Raw genomic sequence first — 19,049 nt, forward strand, 5'->3', positions numbered from 1 at the left:
TATGTAATGTGTAAAGGAGAAGGCAGAAAGGCTTAAAAACCCTTTCTGCCTTCTCCTAGGGGGTCCTCGATGGGGACCAGTGCAGGAGTGTATCTGCACCCGATGTGTCTGCTGATCGGGTGCAGATCTACTCCTGCACTGCAATGTCGGGCCTGCCCCGACATTGGAGCTGTGGAGGAATAGGATGATGTCGGGGCAGGCCCGACATTGGATTGGAAAGCGAAAAGGATGTGAAAAGAACTGGTATGGAGGCGCAACACTCTAAGCTACTAGAAGATGTAGATCAAAGTCCAATGTGTGATGGTGAAAGCACTTCTTTTTTATTATTTTTTCAGAAATTAAAAACCAGCAATGGAATACGCGTTTCGGGGAAGAACCCCTTCGTCAGTTCGGCTGGATAGGACTGTGTGATAAGTACAAATAGATAATGGAGGAGTGATTAACAAAGAAAGGGGAGGAGAGGGGGGGAAAAAAAGAACAAAATTCATATACATAATGAAGTCTCACAAATGTGTCAATAAGAACAATAAATATACGATGAAAACATCGATCTGAACAGTGATAAAATATATATGAGACAAAAAACATAAAAGAATATGAGCATCCGTACATGTAAATTAACATGAGATTTATACAAAACAAATATCTGTTAAAATAGGATGAAGACAATCCTGAGTAAAATACCCATCTTAAAAGTACCAATATGAGAGCGGATAGACTCAAAATCGTGTGGTTGCTTTCAGCTGAATGGGATGACTACAGAATTAAAATGCATGTACAGCCTATTGGGAAATATGAAATGATTGCTACACCCAAGGGGGTGCATAAATAAATGTGTATATGTATGTAAAAATGAGAAGAAAAAAAAAAATAAAATCTATTGGAAAGCTACTTCAGAATGGTGTGCATTGACAGCATTGGGTTCATGGTGTGGGATAAAGTTAGGAAGAGAAAAAAAAAAAAAAAGGGGGGGGGGGGGAGAAGGGACACCTTTATGTAACCAACAAAAATGAGCATAAAACTAATTAGAAATTGAGATAAGGGGCTCACCAACAGGATGCCTAGGGGTGACACGATTCCAAAGATGTATAGAATGTGTCGGAGGTCCTGAAAATGAAGAATTGTCAGATTAGGGAAGATGTATGGATAATATATGGCAGAGGTTCTAGCAGGGTAATTAGGTGCAGGGGGACAGTTAGATTGAACTGAGCACTGGAGGGATCTTTTTGCTCCTGATAAAGTCATACTAGGAAGGAAGGGGAAGGGGGGGAGGGGGAGGGAAAGGAATTGATGTGTAAATCTATGTTATAGGATAAAAGAGAAGTTTGCTTACCTGTGTACAGGAGGACAGGGGAGAAAAAAAAATGCTTTAACAAGGGAGCTGAGGACAAGACAGGGGTATAAATACCTGAGAGAGAGGGCGGGAAAAATAATTCAATGTTGATAGGCTTGACTAAAAAGGGGGCGTGGTTACAGGGTGCATGGATGGATTAGGGAGTTGGGAGGGGGATTCATGTACAAGGTAATTCCTATTGTTTGGTTAGTAAAGGGAGGGAGGTGTGGAGTAAGAAGAGGACTATGCTGGGGGTAAGGCAAGACGCATTAGGCGCAACTGTACCAAGATCGAGGATTACAAAACTCAGAGCTTGATTTTGAGACAAAGATTCAAACAAAAATATTACCCTAAAAAATTGGTGGACACAGCCTTTAATAGAGCTAAATATGACACTCCTGGAGACATTAAGATCCCTACTGAAAAGCTCACTGACTTTCACCATAATTTCATTACCACCTATAACCCATGTCATACTCGGGTGCGCACAATACTAGAAAAATATTGGCCAGTATTGCTCCAGGACCCATTCCTTTCCAGTCACTTACCACCTAAACCACGCATTACGTTCAGAAGAGCGTGCACCCTCAAAACCTCCTTAGCCCCCAGTAACCTTAGAACCAGCAGACCACATCCATTATAGGAGAGAACCTTTTTTCCTAAATTAGTTGGATGTTTCCGATGCGGCAAGAAAAGCTGCATGTGTTGTGACAATATCTGCCACAAAAGATCTAGTTTTACGAGTTGTACGACAAAAGAGACATTTTCTATCAAATCATTTCTAAACTGCTCATCTACGTATGTAATCTATCTACTAGAATGTCCCTGCAAGCTTCAGTATATTGGACGCACCACCCAGACCTTGAGAAGTCGCATTAACAAGCATAGATCAAACACCAAGAATAGCTATCCAAACCATAGTGTTTCCAGGCATGGGACCGCAGTCCATAATAATGATTTTAAAGTATTTTCTGTAACAGTTTTAGAACAAATACCCGCCCATGTAAGGAATAGATTTGAAATTCTGAGAAAACGAGAAATATTTTGGATATTTAAACTGAACACGCTTATACCTATGGGCCTTAATGAGAGTTTGGAAAGCATTTTTGACAGTTGATTGGTTTTATTTTTTTATTTATTTATTTTATTTTTTTTATTATTATTATTTTTTTATATTTTTATTTATTTATTTATTTTTATTTATTTATTTTTTTATTTTTTTTTTATTTTATTTTTTTAATTTATTTTTTTTTAATTTTTTTTTTTTTTTAATTTATTTTTTATTTTATTTATTTATTTTTTTTTTTTCCCTCTCTCTCTTTCCTTCTTTCCCCAGATTAACATTGATTTGCAGGATTGCTGCATTCCAATAGGTGTCACTGTAGAGACATTGTTTAGTTTTTCCTTATTTGCCTTACCCCCAGCATAGTCCTCTTCTTACTCCACACCTCCCTCCCTTTACTAACCAAACAATAGGAATTACCTTGTACATGAATCCCCCTCCCAACTCCCTAATCCATCCATGCACCCTGTAACCACGCCCCCTTTTTAGTCAAGCCTATCAACATTGAATTATTTTTCCCGCCTTCTCTCTCAGGTATTTATACCCCTGTCTTGTCCTCAGCTCCCTTGTTAAAGCATTTTTTTTTCTCCCCTGTCCTCCTGTACACAGGTAAGCAAACTTCTCTTTTATCCTATAACATAGATTTACACATCAATTCCTTTCCCTCCCCCTCCCCCCTTCCCCTTCCTTCCTAGTATGACTTTATCAGGAGCAAAAAAATCCCTCCAGTGCTCAGTTCAATCTAACTGTCCCCCTGCACCTAATTACCCTGCTAGAACCTCTGCCATATATTATCCATACATCTTCCCTAATCTGACAATTCTTCATTTTCAGGACCTCCGACACATTCTATACATCTTTGGAATCGTGTCACCCCTAGGCATCCTGTTGGTGAGCCCCTTATCTCAATTTCTAATTAGTTTTATTCTCATTTTTGTTGGTTACATAAAGGTGTCTCTTCTCCCCCCCCCCCTTTTTTTTTTTTTCTCTTCCTAACTTTATCCCACACCATGAACCCAATGCTTTCAATGCACACCATTCTGAAGTAGCTTTCCAATAGATTTTTTTTTTTCTTCTCATTTTTACATACATATACACATTTATTTATGCACCCCCTTGGGTGTAGCAATCATTTCATATTTCCCAATAGGCTGTACATGCATTTTAATTCTGTAGTCATCCCATTCAGCTGAAAGCAACCACACGATTTTGAGTCTATCCGCTCTCATATTGGTACTTTTAAGATTGGTATTTTACTCCGGATTGTCTTCATCCTATTTTAACAGATATTTGTTTTGTATAAATCTCATGTTAATTTACATGTACGGATGCTCATATTCTTTTATGTTTTTTGTCTCCTATATATCTTATCACTGTTCAGATCGATGTTTTCATCATATATTTATTGTTCTTATTGACACATTTGTGAGACTTCATTATGTATATGAATTTTGTTCTTTTTTTCCCCCCTCTCCTCCCCTTTCTTTGTTAATCACTCCTCCATTATCTATTTGTACTTATCACACAGTCCTATCCAGCCGAACTGACGAAGGGGTTCTTCCCCGAAACGCGTATTCCATTGCTGGTTTTTAATTTCTGAAAAAATAATAAAAAAGAAGTGCTTTCACCATCACACATTGGACTTTGATCTACATCTTCTAGTAGCTTAGAGTGTTGCGCCTCCATACCAGTTCTTTTCACATCCTTTTCGCTACACTTACGCCCACACTGGTGGAGCGTCATCTGGTTGGCAGCACCTCCACCATTCAAAATACTCAATCATTGAAAACTCTTTGTACTCCATAAATTTTCCACTACCCTCACTGGGTCTTGCTCCACCCTCCTTTTTCATTTCTTTTACTCACATTGGATTGGAAAGGGTTAAGTATTTTGCTTCACTTTTTTTTAAATGGTGAGCTGAAACACTAGACAGATACTGTATGCAGCGTATATTATGTATACTGTTTCCCTCTGGCGCTATGATGGCGGTGATGTAACGGGCACAGCAGAGCCAGGAAACAATTTTGCGCACGCCTATAGTGAGACGTAGATGCGTATGACTCAGCTAGTGGAATTCACAGCGCAGAAGCAGTCAAGTGGCCAAAGGGCAGTGGTAGGCCTTAAGTATTTTGCTTCACTTTTTTTAAATGGTGAGCTGAAACACCAGACAGATACTGTATGCAGCGTATATTATGTATACTGTTTCCCTCTGGCACTATGACGGTGGTGATGCAACATGCATAGCAGAGCCAGGAAACAATCTTGCGCAAGCCTGCTGTAACGCTTAGCTGCGTATTAATTAGGACTACTACCCCCAGCAGACACGCAGTACACTGAAGACGGTCACAGGCAGCCCAAATATAGTATTTTTCCCCAATTTTTTTGAAAAAGCCCACTGCCTATATAGACAGTATATCTCTTTCACCTTTCCCACTGTCCCTGCCTCACCAGTTCTGCCCCTATACTCTGTACAATGACTGCAGACTGAGGACGCAGTGGTCTGCACGCCCGATATACAAAAAAAAAAATTGTGTAACACTGCTAAAAGCAGCCTCAACAGTACTGCACACGGTCAGATGTGGCCCTAAGAAGGACCGTTGGGGTTCTTGAAGCCTAAGATAACACCTAACGCTCTCCCTATAGCAGCAGCATCAGCAGCACTTTCCCTGATCTATGTCAGAATGCATCTGTGGCGAGCCGCGGGAGGGGCAGATTTTAATACTCGGGTGTCACCTGATCTCCCCAGCCACTCACTGCAGGGGGGTGGTATAGGGCTGGAACGTCACAGGAGGAAGTTGTAATGCCTTCCATGTCTTTCTATTGGCCAGAAAAGCGCGCAAATGTCTCAGAGATGAAAGTGAAAGTAACTCGAACATCGCGTGGTACTCGTATCGAGTAACGAGCATCTCGAACACCCTAATATTCGAACGAGTATCAAGCTCGGACGAGTACGCTCGCTCATCTCTAGTCATCTGCAAATATTGATATTTTACTGTGCAGCCCCTCTATCAGGTCGTTGATAAATATATTGAACAGAATGGGGCCTAATACAGAACTCTGTGGCACCCTGCTAGTGACGGTGGCCCAATCTTAGTATGAACCATTTATTACCCTCTGTTTTCTATCTCTGAGCCAGTTTTTTACCCAGATGCACACGTTTTCACCCAATCCAAGCTGCCTCATTTTGTATATCAGCCTATTATGCGTCACGGTGTCAAATGCTTTAGAGAAATCCAGAAATACAAGATCATCAGACTCTCCCAGGTCCAGCCTAGAACTTACTTTATCGTAGAAGCTGATCAGATTGGTCTGACATGATCGCCCCTTCATGATCATGCTGGTGTGGAGTTATTCTATTGTTCTACTTGGGGTATTGTATGATGGTGTCTCTCAGAAACCCCTCAAATATTTTTCCAGTTAGTGAAGTGAGACTTACCGGCCTGTAGTTACCAGGCTCTCTTTTGGTCCCCTTTTTGTATATTGGAACTACATTGGCAATGCGCCAATCCAGTGGTACAACTCCGGTCTTGATATTGTCCTTAAATATTAGAAATAGCGGCCTAGCTATCACATCACTTAGTTCCCTTAGAACCCTTGGGTGTATTCCATCTGGGCCTGGCGATTTATCGATTTTAATCTTCTTTAACAGATTCAGCACTTTCTCCTGTGTTAGATATGTAATATTTTGTGTGTGTGTGTGTGTGGGGGGGGGGTCATTTTATTTCCCTGCATCTCATGTGGCATTTCCTTTTCATTTGTGAATTAACTTGAAAAGAAACTCTTTAATATGTTTGCCATCCCTCCATCATCTTCAATGGATTCTCCTGCATTATTTGTTAACCCCTTGAGTGGCGGGTTTCCTACCACCCTGTCGTGCCCACCAGGGCAAGTTTTTTAAAATGGTCTAATCATTGAATTTCAACTAATTTTGCAGTTGCGTCTCAAGAGCCATAACTTTTTCATTTTTCCATTGACATGGCTATATAAGGGCTTGTTTTTTGCGGGACAAGTTGTGATTCTTTAAACAGGGGGGGGGGAAGAGAAATGGGGAAAAAAGAAAAAAAGGGCCCATGTCATTAAGGGGTTAAATAATAAATTAACTTCCTTCTCTGGGTCATTATGACGCATGGATACCACATGTGTGATTGTATTTTTGATTTTTTACAAAGTAAAGGAAGACAAGTGCTATTATTTTTTTATAATTTTTTAACTTTTTTTAAAATTTGTTTTTTTTTGTCCCTTTAGGGGACTTCCACAGGGACCCATCAGGACCCCCTGATCACATTCCGGGGGTCCGATGGTGACAGCCCTTTACATGCTGCAGTGACAGCCCTTTACATGCTGCAGTCACATAGACTGCAGCATGTAAAGGGTTAACACAGCAGAGATCGGAGGTTTTCTCTGATCTCTGCTGTAAGAGCTGGTACCTAGCTGTCCTCTGACAGCCAAGCTCTCCCTGCCACAGAGACCATCGGCTTGCTTCTGACAAGCCGATGGTCTCTATGGCAACCTGTAAACAAAGCAGGAGATTGCCGGCATATCGGCAATATCTTCTGCTGGATTTTCAAAGCCCTTGCTTTGTTCTCTGTGGGACAGTGCAGGCAGAGCACACTGTCACAGCTTGTGGCATTGTGCTCTGCAGCTCCCATAGTGATACATAGCCCGGAAATCTTCCGGGCTATGTCGCTATGAGCAGTGGAGCTCGTCCCGGAAAATTTCCGGGTGTGCCACTCAAGGGGTTAAAGGACTGTTAATATAATTGAAGAATAGTTTTGGGTTGTTTTTGCTCTCTTTGGAAATCAGTCTTTCTGCCTCTTCCTTGGCAATTTTGATCTTTTCTTTACATATTTTGTTTTTTTTCCCTATATGATTTTAGCGCTTCCTCGCCGCCTTTTTGTTTTAGTAGTTTAAACGCTTTTTTTTTTTTCAGTTATTGCCCCCCTTACAGTCTTGTCGAGCCACATTGGTTTCCTTTTACAGCTCTTTTGTTTTTAAAGGGTATGAACTGCTCACATGAGGTAATTAGGATGCTTTTAAACTTCTCTCATTTGTCGGCTATATTGTTATTTTTGAGGATGTTGTCCCAATTAATGTTACCGATAGTAGTTCTAAGCTAATCAAATTTTGCTTTACTAAAGTTTAGTTTATTTGTCGCCCCCTGACAATGCTTCTTCTTGAATGACAGCTGGAAGTTAATTATATTATGGTCACTGTTCCCCAAGTGCCACTCAACCTGTACCCCCATTATTCGGTCTGGTTTGTTAGTTAGTACTAAGTCCAGAGTGGCCCTCCCTCTCGCTGGCTCCCGCACAAGTTGGGTAAGGTAGTTATCTTTAATTGTTCTCAAGAGCTTATCACCCCTGTGAGATTTGCAGGTCTCGTTAATCCCATATTATATCCGGATAATTAAAGTCCCCCATGACAATTACTTCATTGCGGTTTGACACCTCTTCTATCTGCCTTAATAGTAAGGTTTCAGTTTCTTCTATCATCTTGGGTGGCCAATAGAAAACCCCTATCAGGATTTTGTTATTTCTTCCTCCCTGTATCTCTACCCACAGAGATTCTACATGTTCGTCTCCTGCCCCTATATCTTCCCCTAGCTTCGGCATGAAGTACGATTTAACATACAGACATACCCCTCCCCTTTTCTGGTTTCCCTGGTTTCCACGGTCTCTTCTGAAGAGATTGTAGCCTTCTAAATTCACCAACCAATTGCACTTATCATCAAGCCATGTTTCTGTTATTTAAACTATGTAGTAGTTTTTATTAGTCATTCTTGCTTCAAGCTTACCCACTTTACCAATCAGACTTCTTGCATTCGTAGCTATACTATTTATATGGTCGTTTTTTTTTTTTTAATTAATTTTGCTACTAATAGTACTATTGGATGATCTGTGAGTTCTAACTGTACTAACCCCGCCTCCTGCTCGACCCCCATTACCATTACTTAGACCCAGGTCACTAGCTACGCTAGCAAACCCCTTGTTTCTCTTTTTGCCCTCCCCCAGTCCCTAGTTTAAACACTCCTCCAGCTTTCTAGCCACCTTCTCCCCCAGCACAGCTGCACCCTCCCCATTGAGATGCAGCCGTCCCTATGGTAGAGCCTGTAGCCGACAGTAAAGTCAGCCCAGTTCTCCAGGAACCCAAATCCCTCCTTCTTACACCAACTCCGGAGCCACTTATTTGCCTCCCTAAGATCCTGCTGCCTTTCTAGTGTGGCTTTAGGTACAGGTAGTATTTCTGAGAAAACTACCCTGGAGGTCCTCGCCCTAAGCTTGGACCCTAAGTCCCTGAGATCATTTTTGAGCGCCCTCCATTGACCTCTAATTTGTTCATTAGTGCCAATGTGCGCCATGACCGCTGGATCCTCACCAGCCCCTCCCAGTAATCTGTCAATCCGATCTGTGATGTGTCGAACTCGAGCGCCAGGAAGACAACACACTGTTCGACGATCCCGGTCTTTATGGCAGATTGCCCTCTCTGTCCCCCTTATAATTGAGTCCCCCACCACTCAGACCAGTCTAGCCTGCCCTACGCTCCCCGTCCCCTTCTCACTGGAGCAGTCATCCCCCTGGCGTTCAGAGGGCATCTCGTGCTGCATCGGTGCTGGCTCTGTAATGGCACCCCCCTCATCTGCCAATGTTGCAGACTTGTTGGGTTGTGCCAGTTCAGGACTAGCCTCCCTGTTTTTCTTTCCTCTACCCTTCCTTCTATCTGTCACCCAGCTGACTGCCTGCTCCCCCTGCTCTTCCGTACTATCATCTGCCCCCGCCTCTACCCCAGCGAGTGTCTGCTTAGGGAGCAGCAAACTCCTTTCCATAATGTCACTGGCTCTCAGTGTTGCCAGTTGCTCATTAAGATCCAGGATTTGGGCTTCTAAATCCAGCGTAATAAAATAAGTATCATTTTTGGATCCAATCTTGTGCTTGCTTTCTTAGAAATTTTGATGCTAACTGAGGACGTTGTGAGCCGGGCAAATTAAGTTCCCAAGATTTGAGTGGTGGAATAGCATCCTCAGGTTTGAGAATAACATGGGTGGTGTCATCTTTGTGGATCAAGATTTTAGTAGGAAAACCACATTTATAGGGAATTTTAGCTTGTCGCAGGGTCAGAGTGAGTTCAGAATTTTTTTTTCTTGCAATCATAGTAGCTTGGGATAAATCTGCATATAGGTTAATGTCCGAGTAGGAAGATGGTAGATGATTTAATTTGCAAGCAGCCAACATTAGAGCATCTTTAGCGTGGTAAAAATGAATCCTGGCTATGTCTCTTGGAGTAGACTTGGCAAGAAATTTAGGTCAAGATAGCCTATGAGCTCTATCTATGATTAGGTCTTGTGGATTCGCATCAGGAAGTAGTGTGCGCATAAGTTGTTTTATATAGTTCGGAATTTCAGATGTGATAGATTAAGAAATCCCTCGGAATTTGACGTTGTTACGTCTATTTCTATCCTCCAGATCTGCAAGTTTTCCTTTAAACTGGTTAACTTCGTTGACCAAATCATATTGTGCATCGTTCAGTGCATTGTGCGACTGGGTGATTTCGCCCATTTTGTTTTCACCTATAGCTTCTACGGTGGCTGTAAGTGATGTGTTAAGAGATTTAAAACTCAGTTGGAAAGAGTCACTCAAATCCATTACCATATCTTTTATAAAAGACTCAGAAACTGGCTGGGATGATGATGGCATAGATTTAATATATTTCCTTAGAGAGGGTGATTCAAATGCAGAAGGGTCAGTGTCTTCCTGTCTGGGATGCTGTTTAAGCAGACTTGCAGAAGAAGAGGCACCTTGTGATCTGTGGGGTGAGGTTTACGCCGCCATTTTGGCTATTGTGTGAGAATGTGAGCTTCACCTTTTGCTCCCCAGGGTTATCACATACTGGGGAGATACAGAGATTACTCACCCCTCCTTTTTGTGTCTGCTCCGGCGATGATCCTTCAGCGGAATCTGTAATTGCCGCTTTGTTCTCCCTCATGCCTGTCAGTGAAGGGGGGAGCAGGGGGCGGAGGAATCACATTGCCAGCACGCGGAGCCTCCGGCACTGTAAAGAACTCGTCCAGCCGCTGCGGCTGTGAGCGGGAGGCTCTGCATCTTGACATCCCCGCAGTGAGAGCTAGCAGGAGGTTTTCTTTTGAAGGGTAAGAGTCCCATTTGTCGCTATGGAGTAGCTGTTAGGTGGATTCCAGCACGGAGCTCCGAGACTATACTGCCATCTTCTCTCTCGGTCAGGTCATGCCCGTCACCCCCCAGTGTAGTCTTGGTGGCGGAGGTTCGTTATGCTTCTTTCCAAAACGTATACTTGAGACACTTTGGCTTGCCCTGGTGATATTTTAGAAAATGTGTGGCCACTGAGGTAAGGGTCTTCTGATGGTTAAGATCACATTGAGAGATGGTAGCCAGATGTTTTTGTATTCTCTATTTCAATTCTTTGGATGTTCGTCCCACATATACACCTGGATATGAAAAAGTGATGGCATAAATCACATGATGTGATTGCAAATGGCATATCACCTTAAAGGGTATGCTTTGCCATCAAGTGGATTATAAACTGCTTAGAAGATATCACATACTAACAAATAGTTCAATCTCCACAAGGAAATGAGCCTAGAGCTTTTAATGCCCCTACCACGACACAAAGGTGGCCTAACCAAATGGCTGCGAATCAGCTTATCTTTTGAATTCGGGGTACATCTCGTTGTACGATTCAATGATTTAATATGATAGTCGGACCTGAAAACATTCCAATTTTCTTAGATCTTTCCACTGATTATTTTAGGTTGTAAATCTTAGATCCGAATCCATATTTTTTTTCATTGGGTGGTATCAATTCCTATTGATATTTGGAACAAGCCACATGATAGACAGTAGATACTAATTTCTGGGATATACCCGGCCCTTGAAAAGACATATAAGGTCTTCAAATTCCTTAATGAAGTGATCGAAATGGGTGCAATTTCATCTGAATCTGAGAAACTGACCAAGAGGCAAACCGATTTCGTATGAGGGAGGTGGAAACTGTCAAATCTTGAAAGACTGTTCATAGCAGTTTCTTTACAAAAGAGGGAATTCAAAACCTGACCTTGATTAATGCATAACCGAAGATCCAAGTCAACTGGATCTTCGGTTATAACAACATACGGTAAGTCAGATGCATGTTCAATGATTTTGTCATTCAGCCTCATAAGAAACTCAACGCATTCCTGTTCAACTTTTTTGGACAGTCAGAGGATGTGCTAAAAAGGATAGAAATCTAAAATATTTTACTGTTTCAGTATTTCAGACCAGCGATTCCCATGATGTGTTCAACTACAGAGGTCCAACGTGCATCCAAAATTCAAATGACCATAGAGAAAATTTTCATTCAGATAGATCAAAGGATTCCCAAGATAAACATCACTGATAAATCAAATGCAACCAGTGCAAAAAATAGCAAAGTCTACTTAAACAACCCAAAGGACAGTTATTGTGTCGGAGACCATTTAACCGTTCAGGTAGATGTGTATGATTACTTGGGGAAGAAGAAAACATATGGAGGAGACTATCTAAGAGCAAGAATATCAACACCAGAGCTTGTGGCGGGATCCTCAGGAAGGATTGAGGATTTCAATAATGGAACCTATCACATCCATTTCATATTGTTCTGGGAAGGGAAAGTTAATATTAATGTGTTTCTAATGCATCCAAGTGAAGCGGCATCAGCCTTGTGGACTTCTAGAAATAAATGGCATGGCTATGTAGACCATTCAGGGAGGTTCACAAAACCAGGGGCACAGAGTGAGGTGAAATGTGGATTTGATCTGGACAAAAAGCAAGAACTGTGTGAGTATAAAGATGTGCGAGATGAAGAATTCTTTTATTGTGTTCGACCTCAGAATTTCAGTTGTGAATCCCTGAGTGAAGTGAAGAGCTGGTGGAGAAATGACAGGACGTTACTCACTCCAGTTCAGAAGAGCTTATTTGACAAGTAAGTGCACGACTTTAGAAAATGAAGATTGTCTTTGGTTGCATGTAACATAAAAAGTAACATAGTAACATAGTTCGTTAGGCCGAATGAAGACAATGTCCATCTAGTCCAGCCTGTCTGTCCTCCTGTGTTGATCCAGAGGAAGGCAAAAAAAAAACCCAAGAGCAGAAGCCAAATAGCCCTTTTGGGGAAAAAAATTCCTTCCCGATTCCCTAATGGCAATCAGAGTGATCCCTGGATCAATCCCTAATATTTCCTACCTACCTGTAACCCGGATTAACAATTGACCTAAGATTTATAACCTATAATATCCTTCCTCTCCAGAAAGACATCCAGTTCCCTTTTAAAACTCCTCTATGGATTTTGCCATCACCACTTCCTCCGGCAGAGAGTTCCACAGTCTAACTGCTCTTACAGTAAAGAACCCCTTTCTATGTTGGTGAAGAAACCTGCTTTCCTCTAAATGCAACGAATGCCCTCTTGTTACCGTCGCAGTCCTGGGTGTAAACAGAACATGGGAGAGATCCTTGTATTGTCCCCTCATGTATTTATACAGAGTTATTTGGTCGCCCCTTAGCTTTTTTCTAAAGTAAATAATCCCAATTTGGATAGCCTCTCTGGGTATTCAAGTCCCTTTGTTCCATGTATTAGTTTAGTTGCTCTTCTTTGAACCCCCTCCAGTACTGTAACATCTTTCCTGAGCACCGATGACCAGAACTGTGAGCAGTATTCCATGTGGGGCCTGGCTAGTGCCTTATATAATGGAAGAATGATGTTCTCATCCTTCGCCCCTATACCTCTTTTAATACAACCCAAGACTTTTTTTGCCTTTGCAGCAGCTGACTGGCATTGGTTACTCCAGTTTAGTCTACAGTCCACCAGTACCCCCAGGTCCTTTTTCCATATCGCTTTTCCCTAGCGGTACTCCATTAATTGAATATTCGTGACACCCGTTTTTGTTGCCCATGTGCATAGTCTTACATTTATCGACATTGAACTTCATTTGCCATTTTTCTGCCCAAGCCCCCAGATTATCCAGGTCCGTTTGTAGCCGCACATTGTCCTCTGTTGCCCTGTGGCACCCAACTAGCGACGGTGGCCCAATCTGAGTATGAACCATTTATTATCACCCTGTGTTTTCTATCTCCAATCTATTTCTTTACCCAGATACACACGTTTTCGCTCAATCCGAGCTTCTCATTTTGTATATTAGCCTATTATGTGGCACGGTGTCAAATGCTTTAGAGAAGTCCAGATATACGAGATCAATAGATTCTCCGAGGTCCAGCCTAGAGCTTACTTCGTCGTAGAAACTGATCAGATTTGTCTGACATTAGCGACCCTTCATGAATCCATGCTGGTGAGGAGTTATTTCCTTGTTCTCCTTGAGGTACTCATCGATGGCGTCTCTCAGAATCCCCTCGAAAATGTTTCTTGTTACTGAAGTGAGACTTACTGGCCTGTAGTTACCAGGCTCACTTTTGCTCCCCTTTTTGTAAATTGGAACCACGTTGGCAATGCGCCAATCCAATGGTACTACACCGGACTTAATAGTGTTAGAAATACTAGATATAACGGCCTAGCTATCTCGTCACTTAGTTCCTTTAGTATCCTTGGGTGTATTCCATCTGGGCCTGGCGATTTATCGATTTTAGTCTTCTTTAATCGGTTCCGCACTTCCCCTTGCGTTAGGTATGACATATTTTGTGAGGGGTTCATTTTATTCCCTTGCATCTCATGTGGCATTTCCTCTTCGTTTGTGAATACACTTGAGAAGAAACTGTTTAGTAGATTTGCCTTCCCTCCATCATCTTCAATGATCTCTCCTGCATTATTTTTTAAAGGGCCAGTGCTCTCCCTGCAAATCCTTTTGCTGTTAATATAGTTGAAAAATAGCTTCGGGTTGTTTTTGCTCTCTTTGGCGATCAGGCTTTCTGCTTCCTCCTTGGCAGTTTTGATCCTATCTTTGCATATTTTGTTTTTTTCCCTGTATGATTTTAGTGCTTCTTTGCTGCCTTGTTGCTTTAGTAATTTGAACGCTTTCTTTTTATCGTTTATTGCCTCTCTTACCGTCTTGTTGAGCCACATTGGTTTCCTTTTAGTTGAGATTCTTTTATTTTTAAAGGGAATGAACTGCTCGCATGAGGAGATTAGGATCCTTTTAAACTTTTCCCACCCCTATGTGATTTGCAGGTCTCGTCCTCCCATGTTATACCTGGGTAATTAAAGTCCCCCATGATAATTACTTCATTGCGGTTTGACACCTCTTCTATCTGCCTTAATAGTAAGTTTTCAGTTTCTTCTGTTGCTTTTGGTGGTCGATAGAAGACCCCTATCAGGATTTTGTTATTTTTTCCTCCCTGTATTTCTACCCACAGAGATTTCACCTGTTCTTCTCCTACTCCTATATTCTCCCGTAGCCTCGGCTTTAAGTTCGATTTGACGTACAGACATACCCCTCCCCCTTTCTGGTTCCTTCGGTCTCTTCTGAAGAGATTGTACCCCTGCAAATTCGCCGCCCAATCGCACTTATCATCAAGCCATGTTTCCGTTATTCCGACTATATCATAATTTTCATCAGTCATTCCCGCTTCAAGCTCACCCACATTACCGACCAGACTTCTTGCATTCGTCATACAATTTATATCTTTTTTTTTTTTTTCAATTTGTTTTGTTGTTATTCGTACTAATGGCTGATCTATCAGTTCTAACTGTACTAACCCCTTCCCCTGCTCGACCCCCATTCCCCTTGCTTGGACCCGGGTCTCTAGTTACACTGGCTACCCTACTATTTCTCATTTTACCCTCCCCCCCAGTCCCTAGTTTAAACAGTCCTCCAGCCTTCTAGCCATTTTTTCCCCCAGCACAGCTGCACCCTCCCCATTAAGATGCAGCCCGTCCCTATGGTAAAGCCTGTAGCCGACAGCAAAGTCAGCCGAGTTCTCCAGGAACCCAAATCCCTCCTTCTTACACCAACTCCGGAGCCACTTGTTTACCACCCTAAGATCCTGCTGCCTTTCTAGTGTGGCTTTAGGTACAGGTAGTATTTCTGAGAAAACTACCCTGGAGGTCCTTGCCCTAAGCTTGGACCCTAAGTCCCTGAAATCATTTTTGAGGGCCCTCCATTGACCTCTAACTTGTTCATTGGTGCCAACGTGCACCATGACCGCTGGATCCTCACCAGCCCCTCCCAGTAATCTGTCGATCCGATCCGCGATGTGTCGAACTCGGGCGCCAGGAAGACAACACACTGTTCAACGATCCCGGTCTTTATGGCAGATTGCCCTATCTATCCCCCTTATAATTGAATCCCCCACCACTGGGACCTGCCTAGCCTGCCCTGCACTCCCCATCCCCGTCTCACTAGAGCAGTCATCCCCCTGGCATTCAGTGCTGGCTCTGTAATGGCATCCTCCTCATCTGCCAACGTTGCAGACATGTTTAGGACCATCCCCCCTGGTACTATTCCCTCTACACCTCCTATCTGTCACCCAGCTAGCTGCCTGCTCCCCCTGCACTTCCGTACTACCATCCGCCCCCGCCTTTACCCCAGCGAGTGCCTGCTCAGTGAGCAGCAAACTCCTTTCCATGTTGTCAATGGCTCTTAGTGTTGCCAGTTGCTCATTTAGATCCAGAATTTGGGCGCAACAGTATGCACCCTCGATCGGCTGGTCAAGGACCGCATACATTGCACAAGTAGCACACTGGATGACATTGCCAGACATGGAGCTCATCCTAATGGGGATCTACAATTTAATTGTGAAAGTAGTGAAGATAGACTTGTTCACACTCTGCTCACGCGCTGCCGCCTCCGCGCAACCGCTCACGCGCTGCCGCCTCCGCGCAACCGCTCACGCGCTGCCGCCTCCGCGCAGCCGCTCACGCGCTGCCGCCTCCGCGCAGCCGCTCACGCGCTGCCGCCTCCGCGCAACCGCTCACGCGCTGCCGCCTCCGCGCAACCGCTCACGCGCTGCCGCCTCCGCGCAACCGCTCACGCGCTGCCGCCTCCGCGCAACCGCTCACGCGCTGCCGCCTCCGCGCAACCGCTCACGCGCTGCCGCCTCCGCTCAACCGCTCACACGCTGCCGCCTCCGCTCAACCGCTCACACACTGCCGCCTCCACTAAACCGCTCACACGCTGCTGCCTCAACTCAACCGCTGCCGTCTCTACTCAACCGCTCACCCGCTGCCGCCTCTGCGCAACCACCCACACGCTGGCGCTCTCGTGCAACCACTCACTCGCTGCCGCCTCTGCGCAACCACTTACATGTTGACGCTCTCACGCAACCGCTCAGTCGCTGCCGCCTCTGCACAACCGCTCACACACACACACAAAAAAATGTTTTCCCCCACAAACACTTAGACCCCCAGACACAGACACACACACACAGAAGACACAACTAGGATACACTAGAAGACACACACTTAGATTCACAAACACACACAAAAGATACTTATCGGCTCCTGCTGTAGCTTCTCCACTCCTCCTGGTGACGTCACCAGCTCTCCCGGTGGCCGCTCTCTCTGCCCTCCTGTTTTGGTACCTGCTGCTCTGCTCACCGGCTCTGCTCCAGTTCTGCCGCGCTCCCCTTGGATAAAACTTCTGCCAGTGCTGGACTCCTGGTGGCCTCTAGGCGCCGGCTCCTGCTCCGCTCTCCCCTTTCTGCCCCCCGGCACCTCCTTCAGCGCTTCTGCCTCAGCGCGCTCTGCTGCCACCAGTCATTGCCTGCATCCTTCATGTTTGTATATGGAGAGGGGGAAAATTCTTGTGGGGTACAGCCTTTTCTATGTATGCCCCTGACAGACACCACCATCCAAGGTGAGATGTGCCCTACTATTTGTCCATCAGATGCACATGCTTCACCCAGTATGGTGACTGTTTATGCAAACCATCAGTATGGCCACCATGATTGGACTCAAGACCACTGACACTGCAGCGTGCATCAAGCAGGTAGAGCCCTACACTCTCTGGGTGGTTTCTAAGAGGTGACTGAGAAGCCGTGTTACTGTGGCGATGAGTGCAGTGTGCTCTATGTAATCTTGCGCACAGATGAAGGGGAACAGCAGCATATGAACGACTAATGGAAGTAGAACGTGACACCAGTGTCTGATTTAAAAAAGACTAACTCACGTACGTAAGTGAACTGCGGGCACATCATTTACTTTTGAAACGTGGCCATCAGCAAGGAATATTTAACAGTAGAACTTGCATATACACAATTGAAAATTTGATACATGGATAGACACGCCCTGGCGGGTAGCACCCATGATAAGAGGAGCTATAGAGAAAGAACTAACTATGACTGATAACCCCCTAAAATCTAACAGTAATTTGCCAACCTGCCACATGAGCTAAAACTCCAGTACTCACTCTCTTGTCTGAAGGATGTCTCGTCGCTGCAACTGGCAATTCTGCAACTGTGCTGAGTGTTTGATGGAAGCTTGGCTTAAAAGGGATTTCAGGTTTTGAAGAGAACAGCAGCCTTCTCTTTCAGTGTAGTGGGTGATTAATTAGCTACACCAGAGCTTTTTGCAGTGGTAATTACGCATCTCTAGTTACAGGACAGAGGGAGGATACCAGCAGTAATGATAGCCTCAACTGGCTGCAGACATCTTCCTCCTCTTCTCCCTCACTCTCTCTTCACACTGACCCATCTCATTTCCACCTCCTCACACTGCTATAATTCTCTCCTACATCACAAATAAGAGAGACAGGAAGTCCCCTTTCCTCCTTCCACTGAAGGATCTTATTTTAGCTACCTGATCTATGACAGTGGAATTCTTGAGCTGACTTAACTATTTAGTTCCCTATCCTGACTCCATCTTCTTATTAAACAAGATCGAGCATAATTGCCCTTTGCTAAATGAGCTGGTAGTTAGGACAGTTGCTTTTAGTTGCACTTAAAGTACTTTTGTACTGTAGTGCCACACTTCCAGGTCACTAAAACACATGTCCACAGAGGTTAAAACAAAGACTGCTATAATAAACTAACTGCACTGTTACAATCATCAGCATTTGTACTATAACCATCACTCACCACATTTCCCCACTAAACATTAGCATTTATGGCATTTAGCTTAATCTCTTAATGTCACAGGACGTAAATTGATATCCTGGCTGGGGGACACTAAATCAACAGAACTTAAAGTCTATATCCTATGCATGGCATGTACTCAGGAGTAAGCTCACACCAAGCCACAGTTGGAGCTACCTGTAACGAACAGCTGGCCTCCTGCTGCAACAGCTAGTATCAATGAGAACAACATTCCCCGCTGTTAACACCTTATATGTCACAATCAATGTAGATCAAGGCATATAAAGAGCACACTCCCTCTGTGATGTCAATGGCCTTCCACTTCGTAAATGCTGAGGGCCAATGGGTTGCCATTGCATTTGCCCCTGCCATGGCCTGTGATCACTATTGAAGTACTGCAATGCATTATCATAGTGATCATAATTTTTGTGGTTCAAGTCCCCTACAGGGCCATTAAAAATAAATAAATAGATAAGAAGAGTAAAAAAAAATATTAACAAAAAACAAACCCCTTTTTGCACAATTCCCCCTCTTAGCATTATGATCTATACAATCAGTTGAACCCACTATGTATCCTGCAAGACAAAAAGTGTTAAAATTAAAAAAATAAACAGAAACCTGAGCCAGAATGCTTATTTTGTTCATTTTG

The 19,049-nt window shown here is 43.6% G+C and overlaps 1 protein-coding gene across 3 annotated transcripts in view; it reads left to right on the plus strand.

The window, feature by feature from the left end:
- LOC136631772 (NXPE family member 4-like) overlaps positions 1-19,049 on the plus strand; it is a 69,074-nt gene that overhangs the window by 38,521 nt on the left and 11,504 nt on the right. For all 3 annotated transcript variants that reach the window (XM_066606104.1, XM_066606103.1, XM_066606105.1), the window contains one exon: positions 11,674-12,365. In XM_066606104.1, the coding sequence (XP_066462201.1) occupies positions 11,674-12,365 (692 nt within the window). The remainder of the gene's footprint in view (positions 1-11,673; positions 12,366-19,049) is intronic.

Source organism: Eleutherodactylus coqui, chromosome 6, assembly GCF_035609145.1.
Source record: "Eleutherodactylus coqui strain aEleCoq1 chromosome 6, aEleCoq1.hap1, whole genome shotgun sequence".
Classification (NCBI taxonomy): Eukaryota; Metazoa; Chordata; class Amphibia; order Anura; family Eleutherodactylidae; genus Eleutherodactylus; species Eleutherodactylus coqui.